This window comes from Polyodon spathula, chromosome 18 (genome assembly GCF_017654505.1).
Source record: "Polyodon spathula isolate WHYD16114869_AA chromosome 18, ASM1765450v1, whole genome shotgun sequence".
Lineage (NCBI taxonomy): Eukaryota > Metazoa > Chordata > Actinopteri > Acipenseriformes > Polyodontidae > Polyodon > Polyodon spathula.
Genome location: NC_054551.1, coordinates 10015226 through 10035185, shown reverse-complemented (window position 1 = coordinate 10035185; position 19960 = coordinate 10015226). Strand labels below are relative to the sequence as shown.

Sequence of the window (19960 nt, the reverse complement as noted above, 5' to 3'; positions counted from 1 at the left end):
CTAGGCTGGTAACCTACTTTTAAAAACGAGGTGTACTGCACAGTATAGTGCACTGTACTTGGGCTTAATGAAGACTTCTTTACTAGATCCATGCTGCAACGTTTTTTAATCATTCAGAGGGTCTGTAATGCTAACATGATGCTTTGAGGATGCTGCAGTGTAAAATGATGTCTCTGAGAGCTGAGGCCATCTGTAACTGATTGTGCTAAATCATTATCTAGCCAGTGCTTCGGTCAGCTGCTGAGTTATCTCATCATTGGCCTTTTAAGTACAGAAAAGCCAGTGGATTTGAAATGCATTGTCAGACTGTCATGCGTTTTTGCAGTCACTGAATTTCTAAGAAGGGCTTTTGAAGATTCATATTATAGGACTGGATGTTCACCAAATTCCTGTTCTAAGTAAAAACTGAAGAAATAATCTATACAAAATAATTTCTAGATTGAATTACTTGACCATAGGGTAGTGGTAATGCAGTGAGGCAAAAAATAAATAAATAAATAACGTCAATCAATCAAATCCTTTTATTGTTTGGGCCAGGTGAGGATCAGGTGAGGGGAAATAGACTTGACCAGGATAGAGCTTTGTTGACCTGTATTATATCTATATACATGTTGCAGTTTTCAGAGCACTATTCTTAACTTAGTCACTGTACCTGAAGTATTCTGGGCTTTTTTTTAATCAGTTTTTCTGAGGAAAGCGTTGCATTCAGTAAAACAGTATACACTGTAAAAGACAGAACAGAGGAAGATGGGCATGGACTATTTACAGGTAATCTACACCCCACAAACCAATCAAAAAAGGTTAAAATGTGATTGAATGGGGGAAATGCTCAGTTATTTCCAGTAGAGTGGTAAGTTAATATCAATGGCTGTTTACTGAAGACTGATCAGCGTTTGAGATTACAGGAGGAAATCACTGGTTTAGAAGGCAAATTGTATCACCAGGGCAGGGAGTCCACAGCACACAACACCGAACAGCTACAGTCTCAATTTCATTTTTCCGATAGTGAATGTTGGAGTTGCCCATAATTACGTTACATAGTGTGTATTGTATATATCTATCCACCTGATTTCAACAAATTAATTATACTGGGACTTTATTACATTAATAACCATAAAGGGACTGGACAGTTGGAAGAACAAGGTTGTGGTAAATTGGCAGTTTTCACAATTCTATAAACAATGCATGTAGGTTATGGTAACAACACTACTAATGTGTAAGGCTATATGTTATTAACCTAACTTGTTTTATTCTGCATTATTCGTCGACCCTCAGCCAGAAACCGAACCACGGCTTAGCTCTTTGTATTTTAATTTTCTACACGATAACCTGGTCTTGAACAATAAGCGAGACATATCCAGTCACATAGTTTATGAAACATGAGAGTATATCTCTGCATTCATTATTGCATTTCATAAAGGATAAATATTAAAACAAAATACCTTTTAAGACACTGATACTTGAAACCCATACTATTCGCTCGGTGCTTGTTAGTGCCATACATAAATATTTGATTGGAAACTGTGGCTATGTTGGAAAGTACAGTCAGGAGGCCTTTCTGAGGTCAGCACAGGCAAAGCGTTTGCAGTTTTTTTCAGTTTGTTTGCTTTACAAGAAGTCATCTATATAGACCAAACATGTTGAAAGGATAGTTAAATAAGTTTGTGTGTCCTGACTAAAGAACAATATATAGAACAGGGTAGAAGGAAGTTGTAAGGTGATTGTTTTATTAGTAGTTGTTCTATCTCAATGGCCAGTGGTAACTGGAGAGAAAGTAAGAGGTTGCTAGGAGACCGAAAAAAAAAACTGCAAATGAGACACTTGCACAGCATTTGGGGAGGTTTCAGGAATTTAGAAAACACTTGGAGGTTAGACGTTTATAATGTAACTAAAGGTACAGTATATTTGCTGGGTTTCTGTTCAGAGATATAGATATAGAGGCTTGTAATAAGTAAATGGGCATACCTTTTTACTTACTTATGACATGTGTCTACAGTAAGTAAGATTGCAGCAACTGAAGAAAGAAGTTTTAAACCCTAGAACCAGAATCTGTGCAATTACTCTGGCGAAAGATGTGCAAAAAAAAAGAAAATCAAATTCGATGGTCTTTATTATATTATATTATATTATATTATATTATATTATATTATATTATATTTATACTTTCACAAATACTGATACCTGGAGTGGAAATGTAATACAAATACATTACTGTTCTATTAGGTTTCATTTGATTATAAGGATGTAAAGTCAAAGAGAAAGTTTTGTGTGTTTGAAAGAATGTAGTGAAGTTTTATGTTGGCCCGTCTTTTTGCACCACTGCTGAGATGTCTGTCATCGGTTGCCAGCAATGACTCACGCTATCTGCAATCTCAAGACACATTGTAGCATTTCCAGCTTTAATTCCCATCCCTCAAAACAAAAAAGATTGATTTATTTCCTCAGGACCAAGCATAAGTAAAACAGCATATTCAAACACATTCTTTAAAGAAGGAGAATAATAACCAACCTCTCCACCTATCAATAAAAGAAGCATAGACCCTTAAAGCAAAGTATTTCCTTTAAAATGACTTGGCTCACTTAGAAATATGTAATTAAAAGAAAACAGTCTAGGGTGTAATGAAAACATCAAGTAAGTTACCAGTTAGAATTAATTTTAGGGAAATAAATTGCAACCACATGTTTCATAGCACGTTAGTTTCAGCAGATTTACAAAAAAATATGTTTAAAACCAAAGGCTAGATTTTACTTGGGGAACTCGAATCTGTTCCATATGTACTATAAACATTTTACTTGTGGGTAAAGTACTTTTTAATGACTTACCCCCAGTACTGTGTGTTCTTGTATTCATTGGTTTTTGCTCTGGCTCTGTTTCATTTTGGTGTTAGATGGCCCTCTGCTGGCTTCAGTCTACTTTACTGGTAAGATGTTGTCTTTTTACAAGCAAAGACACATTACACACATACTCACACATAAGAATTGAAAAAACACAAAACCCTCATCAAAGGAATAGTATTTTTTAAAGCAAGTTATACCACAAGAGTGAAATGCCCGATATCCTGTATGCTCGTTACCATTATTTTGCTAAAAATGCATAATATGCCACGTGATGGTTAATTTCAGGTCTTTGTATGAGAGCATTCTGGAACTGCAGACACAATAAGTCAAGCCCTTGTGTTTGAGTTGCTTTTTAACGGCACTGTGTTTCCAGGTAAATGGAGTGAACATCGAAGAGCTAAAGCACTCAGAAGTGGTCGCTTTTATCAAATCCAGCGGGGAGGAAGCCAGGCTTCTGGTGGTAGACCAAGAGGCAGATGAGTACTTCAAGAAACTGGGGGTGACCCCCACAGACAGCCATGTTAAAGGTGGGGAACATCGTGCTCTCTGAATCAAACTGGAAGACAGCCAGAACAGATATTGACAAAAATTCAAATACAAAACAGATTTGTACTTTAGCATGCATTAGACACACAGGTTGCCAAAATTATGCATATTAGTCCTTATGCAAGTGGTGGTGAATTTGCATGATTCCGCCTCACTTGGTAAAACTCATTTAGTACCCTCCCTTCTGATCTGATCTGAACTTGCTTTTCTCAAGACCAACTCTTTATACCATCTTTGTATATTATTATCTTCAGATAAATCCACCTATTGCCTGTTTTTCTTTTTGATTTGGACGAGATATTTTAATGATATGCTTATCAAACTGTTTACCATGATTAACATTTGAACAGGGAAAATAATCCCTTGACCCACTAATAACTCACTGTATTAAAAACGTCCCAATTCATGCTGCTTCCAGCAGGGTAAATGACAGAAACAATTGAGATCTCATGCCGTGAAATCTAGTCCAACATGTGCTTCCCGATTGACTGTCTTGCTTTTCACAAAGTCAGCAATCCAGACAGTTCAGAAGTAGACTAAGCTGATGATCTGGCCCTGCTTCTAGATAACCATGCCTTTTAGGTTTAAAGTGCAAACAGTTTGAGAGCCTCTTTCGCAGCTGCAGTGGTACAGCCAGTACTCTGATATGTCAGATTGCTTTTGCCAAGACCAGTTCCAGCTCCAATCTGGCTCTGAAACAGTAGCTGTATTATAGCAAAGCAAAGGGAGGTGGAGGGGTGCTTTGTATGCACTAGGTCGTCCATCGTGGGGTGTTTCATCTGTGTTTGTCTAAATCACAGCATTTGGTGTGCATAACAAACCCACAGAGAAGCTTAACAAGATCTGGGTGATTAGCAGATGTGAAAGGATGGGAAACCAACTTGAATTTGAATCAAAACAAAACTTGTCGTGTACTAAAGTACATTTTTGCTCAGCAGTAAAAGTATCATATGCAACCAGTACTCTGATGTAGCCATTAGTAAATATGTACTTTTGTTTATTTCTTTTTTTTTTTTTTTTTTTTTTTTTTTTTACAAGATATGATTATTATTTATAAGATATTCTTGGAATTGTGCGGGGGGGTAGTTTTTAGTTGCGACTGAGTTGCAAGCTATGTCATTTGCATTTATGTAACTGAACATTTCTTTTACAGACATTAAATTCACCAGGGCTAACCTTGTAGGACAGAAATCTGGTTGAATACATCATACAATACTACTGCTTTAATACATCATGCAGTACAACTACAGTGTCCAGACAGAGACTTTTTGTGAAACCTTAGCAGGCCCACATACTTGGTGTGTCATTGACACCAGATGTTTTTTTTTTTTGTTTTTTTTATTGTTTTTTTTTTTATTAGACCCCCTGCCTCAACCAATTACCAACGGGTCCCCAAAACCACAGGTGAGTGACATGAATGCATGTGAGTGGGTCAATATTTCATTATCATTACTTAAGACAAAGTTATTCTATTTATTTTGTTTTTTATTTTGTTTTGAAACTTCACGTTGTTTTTGAAATCCTGTGCTATATGGACCTTTCTATGTATATCACGTGCAAAAGAGTATAAACACATTTTAGTATTTTTATACTATACACTGTAATGTTTATTTTGTGAAACTTTATTTATTTAGATCTCTCTCTCTCTCTCTCTCTCTCTCTCTCTCTCTCTCTCTCTCTCTCTCTCTCTCTCTCTCTCTCTATATCATATATATATATATATATATTATATATTTTTTTTATATAGATATATACTGTAAATACAATGTATCAGAAAGCTTAATTTTATTTGAAATGAGATTTTCAGTAAAATAGCTGAGATCACTCTTTCCTATTTTATTTTCCAAAAGTTCTTAATGAGCAACCCCTGTTTTTTCCTCTTTTTTTAAAGAATAATTATGTTAGCAGTCTTCCAAGGTATGCCAAGTTAACCTTGCAATTTTGAGACAAAGTAACCATCTATCTTTTCTGTATTTCTCATCAGCTGAATGGAAGTTCAACACCAGATTCTTCTCGCAGAGAAATCTCCAGTCCAGAGATTGCAAAAGAGGTAACTGAGATGGGGCTATTTTTTCTCTGCAGATGTACTTTTCAGATTTATGTTATGATCAGTGCCTTCATTGTGTCAGTTTTGTGTGTCTTGGTGAAAAAAGCTTATATAAATCCAGAGGCTGCAACAAGAAGCTGTCTTGAAATACATTGACATCCTTTTGACTGCAGGAAAGCTTAAATATTATGAAATATTATTATTATTATTATTATTGTTGTTGTTGTTCTTCTTATCTTTATTTTTATATAGCGCCTTTCATAGAGGACTACCATCACAAAGCGCTTTACAAGATACGAGACTAGGGTGTGTGAACTATGCACAGCTGCAGAGTCACTTACAAGAACGTCTCACCCGAAAACAGAGCACAAGGAGGTTAAGTGACTTGCTCGGGGTCACACAATGAGTCAGTGGCTAAGCTGGGATTTGAACCGGGGACCTCCTGGTTACAAGCCTCCTATAATTGATCAATTTATTACATAAACGATGTACAAGCCTGGTCACCTTCATGTTAATTATGATAAATAGTACCACAGAGAGAGTCTTGAATATTTTTTTGTAACTGCTTTGGGTTAAAACAAATGTTTTCTGAAATTTCAATATATTAATTTCAAAACCTTGTCAATTCAATATAGTTTAAATGTGCTAACCTAACTAGCAATTAACAGTAACTTTTTTAAATCTAAAGTATCATCTAATTTTTTTTATTTTCATAAAGTGCCCTAGGGAAATGGAGCCTCCCTGTACTCACTACTGGGTCTGCACACTTTGCTGCCACAGGCTCTGCGCAATTTGGAACCAATAGGTCCCTAATTTTAATACTTCCTTTGTCACTTTTAACCCTCATGGCTTCTTCTATCTGACTCTCTCTTACTGGGTTCTCTGCTTGCTTCTTTGATATATCTGGTGCAGGTTTGGCTGTTTTATTAATATGCATTGCTTAGAAACACAAATTGCTAGCATGTATGTTTTGCAGGCGAAGGCTTGTTTTTCTCCTTTTGTGGCAGGTATTTAAGGTGCATTTTTAATTGTAAAAAGGTATTTAACGGTTGCCTGGTGAAGGATAGGGTAAGATAAAGTCTCAGTATTGACCCTCTTCAGATTTGCTTCATGTTTTAAGAAACCGTTTGTAAGGAAATATTCCCTTTTTATGTGTCAAAAATGTTACTACTTCTGATATTTCTGTTTATTCATAATAGATACTTGTCTCTGGCTTTGAGCTTGTTTAATCATTCTCTGTGCTTCCTGTCAGTATAGTATAGTATAGTACAGTGTAGTTGAGCCAACAGTGTTGCGTTCAAAGTCACACATGATTTCCCTGCTATCAGGAAGCTGAAACAATGGATAAACAGCAAGGGTTGCTCAAAGCTCCCTGTTTTAAATCCCAATATTGGAGCCGCATGACTCCGAACCACTCAGAAGGATTTCAGCGCTCATGAAAAGAGAATGTGAAAACTTTGGAAACTGAGTGCACAGTAGGTCAGGGCTGCCCAACCGAGAAGAACCCAGTGTGCTCTTGAAGAACCTGAAAATCACAGGCGTGAAATTGTACAAATTTGAAGGATTTTCATAAAATGATTTAATTTTGTGCTTATTAAACATTTAACATATGGTTTGACAAATCACGATTAACACTAATCTTGGGTTGCTTTACTTAAAACTACACAAACCCAAAAAATAAATTAAGAAAATAAATACATTTTGCTGCCTTTTTTAATTACCTTCAACCAAAAGCACCCATTAACAGCTGTAAATGGGATGCCTCATCAAAAAAGCCATCAGCTGGATTTAAAGGGGCAACAACCAAACCCTAACCAAGCATAGCAGCAGCACAATTCCTTTATATTCTTTGCAGTTTTTTTTACTTTGAATTAGGAGAAGCCCATTCCTCCTGCTTTAACACTGTAGGTTCACTCTCTGCAGAAGGTTTTAAAATCCCACCTGAGACGTATTTTTTAAGTTATATGAGGAGTCCAAGGAGATACCAAGGAACAAGTTGCCTAATTGTTAATGAATAAACAGTAAGCCTTGGTTATTACCCCATTGGATAATCTTTAAAAACATAAATTGTTTTTACTCTTGAGCACAGATTAAAGAAGAAGTTGCCCAGCAGGACCCTTTTGCAGAGAGTGGTCTCAGCCTGAGCCCCACTGCGGCTGAAGCTAAGGAGAAGGCACATGCAAAACGAGCAAAGAAAAGGGCCCCCCAGATGGACTGGAATAAGAAGCATGAAATTTTCAGCAACTTTTAAAATAATAATAATAATTCAGCTTTTTCACTATTTAAAAATAACAATAACATCAGCAACCACAAAAGTTGTGTTTACAAACCTCTGGGAGAAAAGGACACTGAAAGATTTTGGTTTCTTGCGGGACAACGTCAAGAAACCATATAACAAGTACATTAACATGCTTTGTGATTGAATTAAAAAAAGATTGATTTGTTACTTTCTTTAACTGAACTATTTAAACAAGTAGTGGATGTACTGTACAGTAAATGTGTTTTTTTTTTTCATTTTAGTTTTTTCATAAAAGATTGAACTATGCAGAGAGATTATTTGTCTGTCTTGCGCAGAAGTGAAGCATTTGGATTGTGTTGAAAAAAGACTGTAGCCACATAACTTATGATGTATGTTTTCTCATGGGATGCTCAAGGTTTCATAGCTGAAGGGGAAGTGAACCACTAGGAACCAGTGTTTAAGTTAATTGAAAAGAAAAAAAAAGTATTTTCCTGTAAGCTAAGATTGTAATCTTTGTATTATATAATGTCGGTATGTGTTTGTTAAACTAGTATGTACTTTAGTAGTTATAATAAGGAAGCATTTTATATTACTCAAGTCTACATAAATTTGCCCCATTCATGGTAATAGGGCAAAACTGCATATTTGGAGTTTCAGATTTTTTGAGAAAAAGCATATAAAGCAAACCATAATGTGCTTCAAGGACTTTTGGCTTTTGTTTCACAGAGGCCATGCTGACAGGCGACTGGACATACTAGAGGTATTAGGGTTTGTTTTTATGTAAGTGTTAAACTGACCAGATCTCACATTGGTGTTCAAGAATGAAAATATATTGCATAGCTGTTTCAAATGTCATTTCTACTTTAATCAGACAACACATCTGAGCTTGTTGCCTAACTATTGTGGCTAATATTCTAAAAAAGCAATTTTAAAAAACCCTTGATATGTTAAGTTCCCAGGCTCTGCCATGTAAAATACTCCTGCTCCATTGTGGATTTCATGTTTTTATTCCAAGATATTCCAGAATCTCTTTGCATTCTTTCCACACATTCAAGTCTTACACGTTGACTAAACTGTAGCCATGTAACATTGGCCCATTCCTGGATGAGCAATCTTCTATTACTTTTTGTTGGCTTTCCATAAAAGGCATTTAAATGTACAAGTGCATGTAATAAACAAGTAAATGTTGAGCAATATTAATTTGTTAAAATGTCATTGATGTTGGTGTTAACATGTTAGCACATCCTGTCAAATCTGTTCTATTTACACTATATTGTTTAGTTTAAAACATTAACAAGTGAGCACCTCTCTCTGTAGCTCATGGATCTTATTGCAACCTGACGTCAGAATGTGCACAAGAGAATCATCTCATATTCAGACTGCTGTGGTATGTGATATTTTCATTGAACAGAAAAATGCCCCCTGTTTTGATGAGTAAAGTGCTGAAATGTATATTTCTTTTTTCCATCACCTCTGTGCTCTAGAATTACTATTGCTATGGTTTTTCCAGTGTTCCTGTGCTAAATATGAATTATGAAACCCACAAGCTTGCATCACACGAATAGTACATCAAGTGATCTTTTATTGGTTTTTTTTTTGTTTGTTTGTTTGTTTGTTTGTTTTAGTTTCAGTATCCTGGGAAAGCAGATTCAATTTATAATGAGCAATAAACAGGTTTCACTGTTCAAGTTGTTCTAGGAAACTTTGTGCAATGTGTCTGTATTATACTCAAGTATTTGGTGTTATCTTGTAATTAGGGTCACAATGTTCCTTTCTGCCACAAGGCCCCTATGCATTACGTTAATAGTGTACATTGTTCAAATCGGTGCATGAATTATGGGGGGATAACTAGCTTTTGATTCAGTTTAAGCAGTGTACTGTACTTGTTTCTGCAAAGCATTCATGTTGTGTGTATATATAATATACAGTAAAAAGTGCATTTAAAACCACTACAGGTCACTCGACCAGTCCTTAAGCAGCATGAACTTGTATTTACTGAATTATTCAGAAGCCACATAAATGAACCATCGAGCAGTTGAAGTCCATACCCACTGTGAATGCAGCCACACTACCATAGACATTGTGGCATTTGGAATATGTGAATTATTTGACTGTTTGACATGCTGTTGTCAAACTCACTAGAACAGACACACTGACACCAGGACCTGTGTGTGTGCGAGAGACGTCCTTCCTGGAGAAACACTAGCAGACCAGTGTTTCCAGCAGTAGAGGAACTGGAACAAGTATTGAACTGTGGTCCTGATATGGTACCATGCTGCTACTGATACATTGGTGCAATTGTATTGAATCATACCATACAAATTATGAAAATGTGACCAGTTTGGAACCACTGCATTAGTGGCTAATGCCATTGCAGTTGCTCCAGTTCTACTCTGCATATGGAACTATTGCATTACCAAAGTAGTGCTACTGTCTTCACTGCCATAGAAAAGGAAAGGGTGTTGACACAACGTTTGACTGAACAGTTTAGCTCTAGCCTTCGCAGGTATTATGCAACATATTTTTACTGACTTCATATACACAGAAATGGAGCTGCCTTTGTGTTATTTTCCAGATTGTGTTTGATACTAAGAAGAAACTAGCTGTATGCAGTGATTTGACAGTACAGTCTTTATGAAATAGTTTCATAGTTATTAAATATTATTTCACCAAATTAACCCCCAATTTTTTTGTTCCGGAGTCCCTAGCTACCGGTACCACATTCAGGTATTATGAAGGTTAACAGGGTTTATTTTTAATGGACATCTTTTATGGAGAGCGCCTGTTATTGAGCTTACAGGGCCTTGCACAGTAGCTATTGTATCTACACCAATATAAAACGTACCACTGTAAATTGCAACCAGTGCACAGACTAAGCATGTCAATCTGTACCTGTGTATTTCATTTAACCTTTAAACCAATATGTGTAAAAACAAAAGGTCACACAATGCTGTATTCTTCTATGCACCTCAGATTTCCTGGCTTCTGTCGAAGAAGACAGTTCGATTGTATGACAAATCCTGCCTATTGTACAGTACATTGTTAATAATAAACATTTACTTCAAAGTAGGAATAATGAGCTTTCGTTTGAGTGGACAAGACATTTTTTGTGGAGTCAGCTTTCTATAATTGGGAAGCAGAGTTACATTGTGTCATACTATAGAACCTGTTTGTAATACAGGGCTAACTTTCTTTTGGTATCTGGACCACCCCAATAGTTACAGTGCACGCTGCTGATTATTCTTAACTTGTTTGGGATAAAGTATATTTAAACATATGATGTGACAATTAAGTGCTGCAAATTTGTAAATAAAAAAAGCAACTTCACACAATCATTTAGGGTTATACATTTTCTTTTCCAGAAATTGTATTGTACTTTATATATTAAGCCATACTCTGTGAAATAACTAACTTCTCTTTATCCTAATTACGCAAACTAGAAAATTCCTGCAACTACCGACACACAGCTGCAATTTCAAACACAAGTCTTTATAGCACTTTAAAAACAGGCCTATTTGAAGGACTACAGTGAGGTGGATATGGGTAATACAATTAATGGACTAACCTCCATCCAGGAGGTCTCTGCAGACACTGCACCGGAAAACAGCAACTTGAAACGAGGCTGGTAATGGCAACCATACACCTTTCTGTGGTGGCTGAAAACATTCTCATGCAGATCTGTACCTACTTAGGGTACTTAACCCTTGTACAATATTACAGTGTAATAAGAAAATTACAGTCATTTTTTTAAATGTAAAGACTCTTTATATACCAAATTTACAGTAAGTACAATTAAAAAACAACTAGTATAATTATACGTTGCTATACAAAAGAGAGTCCCTATTTTATAGAAAACAAGCCCCTGAAGGGCAGTGATGCTCACTGCACATGTGCACAGACTTCTGATTCAAGGACTTGGAACTGTATTCCTCTATGGAATTAAACAGGCAAGAAGAAATGTAGCGATGTATACATCTTGAGACAACATGGTATACTTTGTTATGTCAGCCTTATTTCAACATGATGAGGTATTTTTTTCTTTGTGATTACTCACTATACTCTATAGTGACCTATTAAATAAGGTGCTATAATTACACTCCACACAATAATACCCTGTGACAAGGTAGATGAATTCCCTGCACTGAAAAGTTCACCTCCGACCGGCAAAGGGAACGGGAGGCATCTGTCCATCCCACAGGCTCTGGCAACTGCAGGATTAACATTCTGTAGGTGTCGGCTTGCTAGGAGGCTGGTAGAGGGGAACAGATGTACCATGTGTTCCAATTCTAGGTAATGGGTTTGGGGGGTGGAGCTAAGGTATACAAAAAGGGTAGCCTCTGCACTGGTCAGGACAGTGTTCCAGCTACAGAGGAGTGAAAGCACCTACGTGCGGAATGAAGGTCTAAACTTTACTGTGTCCTTTTGCTTGTTACACTAAGCAGGATAGCAGAGATTACAACTGGCCAAGCACAGGACGGTGGTATTTGAAGGACCATATCGTATTATGTGCACTCCTCTTATGACCTATTTGTAAATAGTGTGTCTTAAAGGGACAATAAATCTTTTTGTTTTGTGCTCGTTTGTAAATGAACATGGTTGCGCCTTTTTTATTTTGACAAACCTGACTGTGTCATTCAAAGGCCTCCCACACCGCATTTCATATTTTCCTTTTACTTAAACAACAATAATTTTCACATTTCCTGTCCTTTAATTGGGGTATTTAACTTAAATGTAGGAACATTTTCAATACAATTTAAAGGTTGTTTTAATATTTAATTTCAAGAAATAACAGTAAGAAAAACTATTACAGTGTACAATACTGTATAAATCACACATACTGTATAAGGCCAAAATATACATTTAAAGTGAACATTGTAATGGCTATGCACTAACCAAAGGAAGGGCAATTCCAGTCCTAAAAGCAACAAGGGGCCTGCATTATCGACCCTTGTTGGCATTTGAAGGAGTCTTGAGCTTTGTTTTTTTTAGGTTTGCCGAGGGGCAGATGTCCCGGTTGAGACAGTCTGAACACCGAGGGTACACTGGCTGGCAGACCTGCTGACCAAAACCAACCAGTAACCAGTTGATTTCACTCCACAGGTCCCTGGGGAGACAATGGCAGAAAATATTACAATATGTATATATATTTTTTAAACACCACTAAAGAGATCACACAGCCACAAATTAAACCACTGCACAGGCAACTAGTACTAATAAAAAAAAAAAAAAAAAAAAAAAAGGTCAGATTCTCTAGGAAGGCATTCCCTGGAGAACATATTGGTTAATCCATTTTACACATGTAATTGATCATGCTATATTTTTTCTTTTGGATGTTATTCCAGGATCAAGAATTAAATATTTGTTTTTTTCCCCTCTTCTGCATGTGCACTAGGGACTAAAGAATGTCTTCAATTGCAGGCACTTCTTTTTTGTATGTGTTAGAATGAACTAGTTTCATTTTGCCTGAGATGTGGTAGTTGTGCAAGAAGGGTTTGGTATATTTGGACTCTGATCTGTTTAACAGCCCCCACTCAGCTGCATTATACTGCAACTACCTGGGCAGCCAGTCCTCCAGCCCCACTCTTGTCTCCTCCGGGGTCTTCGTTTCTCTCTTCATCCACCTCAGCCGGTTCGCGATCCTATGGACATGGGTGTCGACTCCTGGGAGAAAAGGAACAGGATTATTTATGTATTTATTTTAACATTTTTTTTCTTTTTTTATATAAATTTAGTCATCGACAATTTTTTACCCCGTTTTTTCTCCCCAATTTGGCATGCCCAATTATTAACTGTTTCCTTGGCTCACCACTCGCAACCCTCCGCCAACTCGGGGAACAGAGGCTGGAGCATGCGTCCTCCGAAACGTGCTCCTGCCAATCCATCATTTTACACACTACGGATCCACAGCGACGCCCCCAGACCTATAGTGCTGGAGGCAAAACACAGATCTGGAGGCTCCACTGCAGAACCACAGGCGCCATATTGGCAACAGGCGTCGCTGCTGCCGACCTAAGCCCTCCCTACCCGGGCAGTGCTCGGCCAATTGTGCGCTGCCCTTTAGGAACTCCCAGTCAGTCGGCTGTGACATAGCCTGGACTTGAACCTGCGATCCCCAGGCTATAGGGCACATCCACATGGAGCTGGATGTGCCACTCGGGAGCCCTGGAACAGGATTATTTACCAACAAAAACTGTTACAGCGCATTATAAACTCTACTATTAGTGCCCCAACAATCAGTTTAGCTGCAGAAATCCCGATTCGTCCTCCACTAGCTTTTCATACTATTAACAGAGCTCTCTATGTACTGGATGCTGCTATGGTGTTAACTTTATAGCATGCGTAACTTTAAAAACTTTACATTCTTAGCATGAATCCCGTACAGTGATACATACAGCTAAGGTACAGTCCATACTATACATACTGCATTTCCTGGTAAATGAATAACAGGTGTGAGTTCAAGAAATAACAAAAATAAATAATATAAATCCATCCTCTATGATTTAGTAAAGGCATTTATTTCATACACAGTCTGTATACATGTAGAACTATTTCTATTCTGAATATATAGTCTGTGTTCGTGTTGCCATTTATTGCATTGCTATCCATAGGCTGCACTGATATATTTGAACAATGTTCAGTACGTTCATTTGCAACTACACCGTACCAATCCCAGACACGGTGTTCCAGGCAATGTTCATGGTGAGATGAGCCATCTTGGGTCCAATTCCAGGCAGCTTCACAAGGTCAGTCACATTGTCAGGAATATCTCCATTGTACTGTTCCTGGAGTATCTCTGAGCACTGCTTCATGTACTTCACTTTGCTCTGTAATGAATCATGCCTTTAATAATCAAGTTTAATGTTATCTTTGATATTTCTAAAGCACAATAAGCAAGTAAAATAGGGACCTTGACTGCACATCATAATACACATGATTTGGTGGGGTTAGTGCTCCAAACACAAACACTGGCCTTTGCCAGGCAGTATCATTACCTTCCAAAACCCAACAGGATAGATCAGCTCCCCTAAAGTCTTGTCATCAGTTTGCACAATATTTTCCACAGACAGCCCATGAGCTTGAAGTTTCGTCATGGCTGCAGCTGTCACCTCATCCTTGGTCTGGCTGGACAGCAACAGCGATATCAGAACCTGGTATCGGATAACCTGGAAAATCAGTGACAGTTTTACACAACATTGGATCATTTCTTATAATTAAAAAATAAATAATAGTCCCACAATAATGTTCCATTTTATTCCTGAATGAATGATTTCTACATACAGTAGTTCTTTCTGGAGGACATGAGAAAGCAGGCTGCTTTGGTTTGCACATGCAGTGGCTGCGTAGTTTAAATCCAAAAGGAAGCAAAACCAAATGTAAACAGAAACACCCATAAAGTTTGACATATCCTCAAGATGGGCTTGTAAGGTAAACACTAACATACGTGATGAAATACATTAAAAAGCACATGGAGAAAGTACCTTTAATTGGGTGGAAATGTACTATTCAGAAAAATGTACAGAAGTTCTTAATCTGAATCTCGCCAGTCAAATCTAACCTTCACTACTTGTCTTTGTGCACACTACACAGTAATCCAATGACTCCCCTTCACTACTGCATTAACTTCTTGGGGTGTTTTCAGAGACTTTGACAAAGACAAAGACTGTCTAACCAAATTTTATTTCCAAGGCAAAGGCAACTTTTCTGTAGAAATTAGCAGCAAGAAAATAAATGGGTTTCAAAAAATGACAGTTTATTGCTCGATTAGTTCCTTCTTTACTAGTTCTATACAGTTCATATTGAATGGCTTTTTTTTGCTGTTCATATGCTCAGTAAATTGCTCAATTGGAGTGAATCTTTCAAAGGAGTTGTGTCATATCAGAGACTTATCACATCAACGGTCATAATATAGTTTTTTTCATGCATTTCCAGTTTTGCGGTATAAATCTACATGTGTATATAAATATATATAAGTTGTTTTGTTTTGTTTTTTGTTCCACAAGGGGTGGGGGCGGTGACACAGGAAACCAACTTTAAAGAGTCACAGGTAGAAAAAGTTGGAGAACCACTGATGTACATTATTGCAAGACCCACCCGATATAAGAAAAAAAAAAAAATATAATAATTAGGAGGCGCTGAGCCAAGCCCAGCCTTCTGAAAGATTTACAACTAAATATGTAAGTAAATAATGTTACAATAAACATTTATTTTGTCTGAAAGTTTTCCTCATTTATATGTGGAATTGTAACACTGATCCCACAGGATTTTCAGAAATAAGACTATAAAATGTAATTTCCTAGAAATATACATTAAGTGCATGTTCGATTTCAGGACCAGCGTGTGTTGCACAGCTTGTGAAAACAAGGCCAGTGGTGCACAACGACACTCAAATCCAACAGTGCAGTGCACACACAATGAGACTGGGTCTACAGTGCAGTGCACACACAATGAGACTGGGTCTACAGTGCAGTGCACGCACAATGAGACTGGGTCTACAGTGCAGTGCACGCACAATGAGACTGGGTCTACAGTGCAGTGCACGCACAATGAGACTGGGTCTACAGTGCAGTGCACACACAATGAGACTGGGTCTACAGTGCAGTGCACACACAATGAGACTGGGTCTACAGTGCAGTGCACGCACAATGAGACTGGGTCTACAGTGCAGTGCACGCACAATGAGACTGGGTCTACAGTGCAGTGCACGCACAATGAGACTGGGTCTACAGTGCAGTGCACGCACAATGAGACTGGGTCTACAGTGCAGTGCACGCACAATGAGACTGGGTCTACAGTGCAGTGCACGCACAATGAGACTGGGTCTACAGTACAGTGCACGCACAATTAGACTGGGTCTACAGTGCAGTACACGCACAATGAGACTAGGTCTACAGTGCAGTACACACACAATGAGACTGGGTCCAGCACCTCCCTTTTAACAATGCAGCTGTACCGGAGGAGCTGCTCTGGGGTCGAAACATTTCCCAGCTCCCATCAGGTCCACTGGTGCATCCTTGTTCTTCCTCATCTCCCGGATGTTGTTCAGCTGCTTGATCCAGTCCTGGGGTTCCCACAGGATTTTTTTTGGGTCGGTTCCTGCTGTGGAATCATACTCAACCTTGATGCTCTTTCTCCTGGTCTTCACTTGAATGTTGCCAGTTTCTTCTGTTGGGCAGGCCTGAGTTTGATGTGCCTGAGAAACTAGACATACAGCACACGAGCAACAGGGTTATGATTCCTATACAATGATAAAGAGAGATACAAAGACAGACTGTTGTGTCTGGCATACATTCCTTCAGACATGCTGTCAGTAGGCATTGTTGTCAGATGAAATGGTTATCACTCAGTTAAGGGTTTTGCACATGAAATTGCCTTACAGTGAACAATTATTTAAATCAATAGGCTGTCAATTATATTTTCCAATCCCTTATTAGCTTTCACAGCTCCCCTTTTTGGCAGTTTTTTAAAATTGTTTTTTTTTTTTTTTTTTACATTCTTGTGTGGATAAAAAATGTGTATTTCCAGCCAGAACGCCTCTTAAACTGTTGAAAAACATATTTTACTATCGGCTAGCCCTAACCTTTTCCACATGAAAACGAACAGTAAACGGTTTTCAAACTATAAAACCCATTCAACTGCACGGTGTTTCAACTTACTGAGTTGCACACACCACTTTTCACAAACAGCCAACAGAGAGTACACTATATGATATACCATAACGAGTTATTACTTACCTGCAGTTTTAAGTTTTGTAGAAAGGTAATGTCGCTTGCCCAAAATCTCGGATCTGTTTACATCTTGGTCGCACTCTGCTTTGACTATTTGTTGTGCTTTTTGTTTTAAAACTGCCGCTGTCTGTTGTTTGGCACTTGGCGCAGATATGTTTGTTCTGACCGCTTTAGTCGTATTTCTAGTTAACATTCTTTGACCCTTCTGCAGAAAGTAAGGGGACGAAATCATTTTAACAGATACAAAAAAGTATATGTATTTGAATGAATTACATAACTGCTGAAATGCAAAGACCTTTACAAGCCTACTCACCGGTGCAAAATCTACAATTAAAACACCATCTTATGAAACAAGTACCCTGGCGTTATCATAACATTAGTCTCAAGGCCTCAAATGTAGCTTCCCCTATACGTTCACAATACATGCATAAACTGAGTTTAAAATAATCCACTTTATAAACAAAAGCAAAACAATTTTAGAAAGAAAAAATGTAATAACACGACACGTGTCAGCCACAGCAGGTCTACCTCTGTTTCTGTTTACAGTCTGCCTATAAAATTAAAAACGTCATTTCCCAGAATGCTAGGAAAGAAGGTGTGGTATTTAGGAAATACTTTGTGTCCAGCGAAGGTGACTTCCTGCAAGAGTTTCAGAGAGGGTGGGTGAGGGGAGTTGAATCGGCTGCAGAACAGCATTTTAACGTTAGAAATGCATTGACAACTAGTACGTTATCAGCGGTTTAATCAGACCATCAACATTGCTACCGAAGAACAGGTACGTTTTCTTTTTGCAGTTACTAAATATCTTTTTTTTTAAATTAATTTAGTTTTCATTTTAATTACGTAGATTACATTTTTTTTAGCTTGTTTGTTTTCAAATTGAGTTAAGGGAGACATGTACCAGTTAATACACACATTTCATGCTGGTTGAATGATCCTATATTTAATTATTTGTTTCTCTGCAAACATATTTTATTGAACAAATCGTGTCTGCCTCTCAATCGTCAGTAAACGCCATGGAATAAGAAATATTTCATAAAGTTAAAGTCAAGCCAGTTTTGTAAACCCCAAACTACTCTGCTTATCTCTGTAAATGTACAAATTCAGTCAGGTTAGTGTGGGTTGATCTTAAAATCATAGCTGTTGCCCCCAAAAGAGTAAGATTGAGCTAATCAGACTGCCCCTAATAACAAATGCGTTTAGCTTGGTCACTCATACAGTAAAAGCATCAATCTGGATACGTTTATGTGTATGGTAACCAGGTAGAAGTATTAGATCTTTAAGCATTGTGATCCATTGTGACAGTCAGTCATTGCCCTATATAAATACAATTTCCACATCTCCCCTTATAGTGGTGTAGTTGTTACATTTTCAGTAGGTCATCTTCATTTTAAAGCACTTTGTAAACAGACTGTAGAACAATCAGCCTGTGTTTGCAGAATGCTCACAGTTCTTGCAATATGTGCTTTGTGCCTATCAGGAAGCCACCAGCCTGTTTGACCCCACAACCCCCAGTATGAAGAAGCAGCAGCAGCAGCAGCAGCAGCAGCAGCAGCAGAGTAAGGAATCTCTGACAGACAAGATGAAGGGCCTGTTTGGGCTGAGACAGCCACGCATCAGTACCAGGCAAGCGGAGAGCAGACCCTCTGAGTTCATCATAACTGTGGACACCCTGAAGGTGCTTGCTTTCTGTTTTATTCTTGAACTTGTCTTTTTACATCCGTCCACTGGTAACGAGTTATGTGAAGAGCAAATGACAGTGCTTTCCACGTTGCCAAACCCTCTATCTCTATTATTTATAATACATTCTAAATTGTGTATAACAAATGAGAAACAATGGCAGCTATGAACGTGTCAGAATTTCAGTTCATCTTATCCTGTGGGCACATTTCGTCCTGTGCACTGAAAACGGTTTGTTCCTGTCATATGGTATTCTGTGCCCCTTTTCATTTTTATTATTCAATGAAAGCAGATGACTTTTAGAAGTGATTGCCTCCACTACTCTGTGTACCTTCTGTGCTCCTGGCATTTACCCTTCCCATTGTTTCAGTAAAAGTAGGATGGAACAGCATGCCATATATTAAGTTATTGACCTGGAAAAGCTTTCTCTACACCAGTGGTTCCCAATCCTGGTCCTGTGTCTGCTTGGACCTTTTTACTTGTTTGCAGCTTTTAAGCAGTTGCAGATTTAAGGTTGGCTAATATTTTATTAACATTTTATATGCAACTTGAACTCTGCAACTGTTGAAGAGCTGAAAACAAGTAAAAAGGTCTAATGAAGCAAATGATCAGTTCAGATAAGGGTCTCATTAAGTAACTGAGAGCTCAGTTGGAATGAAAACCAGCAGACACAGTGGATCCCCAGGACCCAGGCCTGTGAACCACTGATGTACAGTATGGGGGACTCATAGGTAATGACCAGCATAGAGGAGAGCACAGCTGCATTGTTTCATATGCTGGAACTGTAGCTGCACTGCAGTTGTTGTGTTTGACTACTTTAGCAGCATAAAGGAGGTGCAGCGGCCCAGTGCTGCATTGGGTTAATTGTCAGATTAAGTTTTCTCC

The 19960-nt window shown here is 38.0% G+C and overlaps 3 protein-coding genes across 5 annotated transcripts in view; 2 read left to right on the top strand and 1 right to left on the bottom strand.

The window, feature by feature from the left end:
* LOC121330828 (Na(+)/H(+) exchange regulatory cofactor NHE-RF2-like) overlaps positions 1-10749 on the top strand; it is a 68810-nt gene extending 58061 nt beyond the window's left edge. The window contains exons 4-7 of the mRNA XM_041277664.1: positions 3212-3365; positions 4745-4788; positions 5369-5434; positions 7521-10749. Coding sequence (XP_041133598.1) covers positions 3212-3365; positions 4745-4788; positions 5369-5434; positions 7521-7682 — 426 coding nt within the window. The 3' untranslated portion in view covers positions 7683-10749. The remainder of the gene's footprint in view (positions 1-3211; positions 3366-4744; positions 4789-5368; positions 5435-7520) is intronic.
* A 745-nt stretch (positions 10750-11494) lies between these two features.
* On the bottom strand, positions 11495-17973 carry nthl1 (nth-like DNA glycosylase 1). Of its 2 annotated transcripts, XM_041277001.1 has the most exons (7): positions 17709-17973; positions 17402-17600; positions 16621-16868; positions 14663-14833; positions 14335-14494; positions 13226-13331; positions 11495-12774 (listed from the first exon to the last, which is right to left on the bottom strand). In XM_041277001.1, exons 2-7 carry the CDS (start codon positions 17586-17588, stop codon positions 12609-12611), a joined length of 1038 nt encoding a protein of 345 aa, XP_041132935.1. In that variant the 5' UTR covers positions 17589-17600; positions 17709-17973; the 3' UTR covers positions 11495-12608. The 2 variants fall into 2 exon arrangements, with proteins under 2 accessions (XP_041132935.1, XP_041132934.1); XM_041277000.1 differs by lacking the exon at positions 17709-17973 and having other exon boundaries at positions 17402-17702.
* Positions 17974-18046: 73 nt separating this feature from the next.
* Positions 18047-19960, top strand: part of LOC121330994 (tuberin-like) — a 35598-nt gene continuing 33684 nt past the window's right edge. For both annotated transcript variants that reach the window (XM_041278067.1, XM_041278068.1), the window contains exons 1-2: positions 18047-18170; positions 18876-19073. In XM_041278067.1, coding sequence (XP_041134001.1) covers positions 18912-19073 — 162 coding nt within the window. In that variant the 5' untranslated portion in view covers positions 18047-18170; positions 18876-18911. The remainder of the gene's footprint in view (positions 18171-18875; positions 19074-19960) is intronic.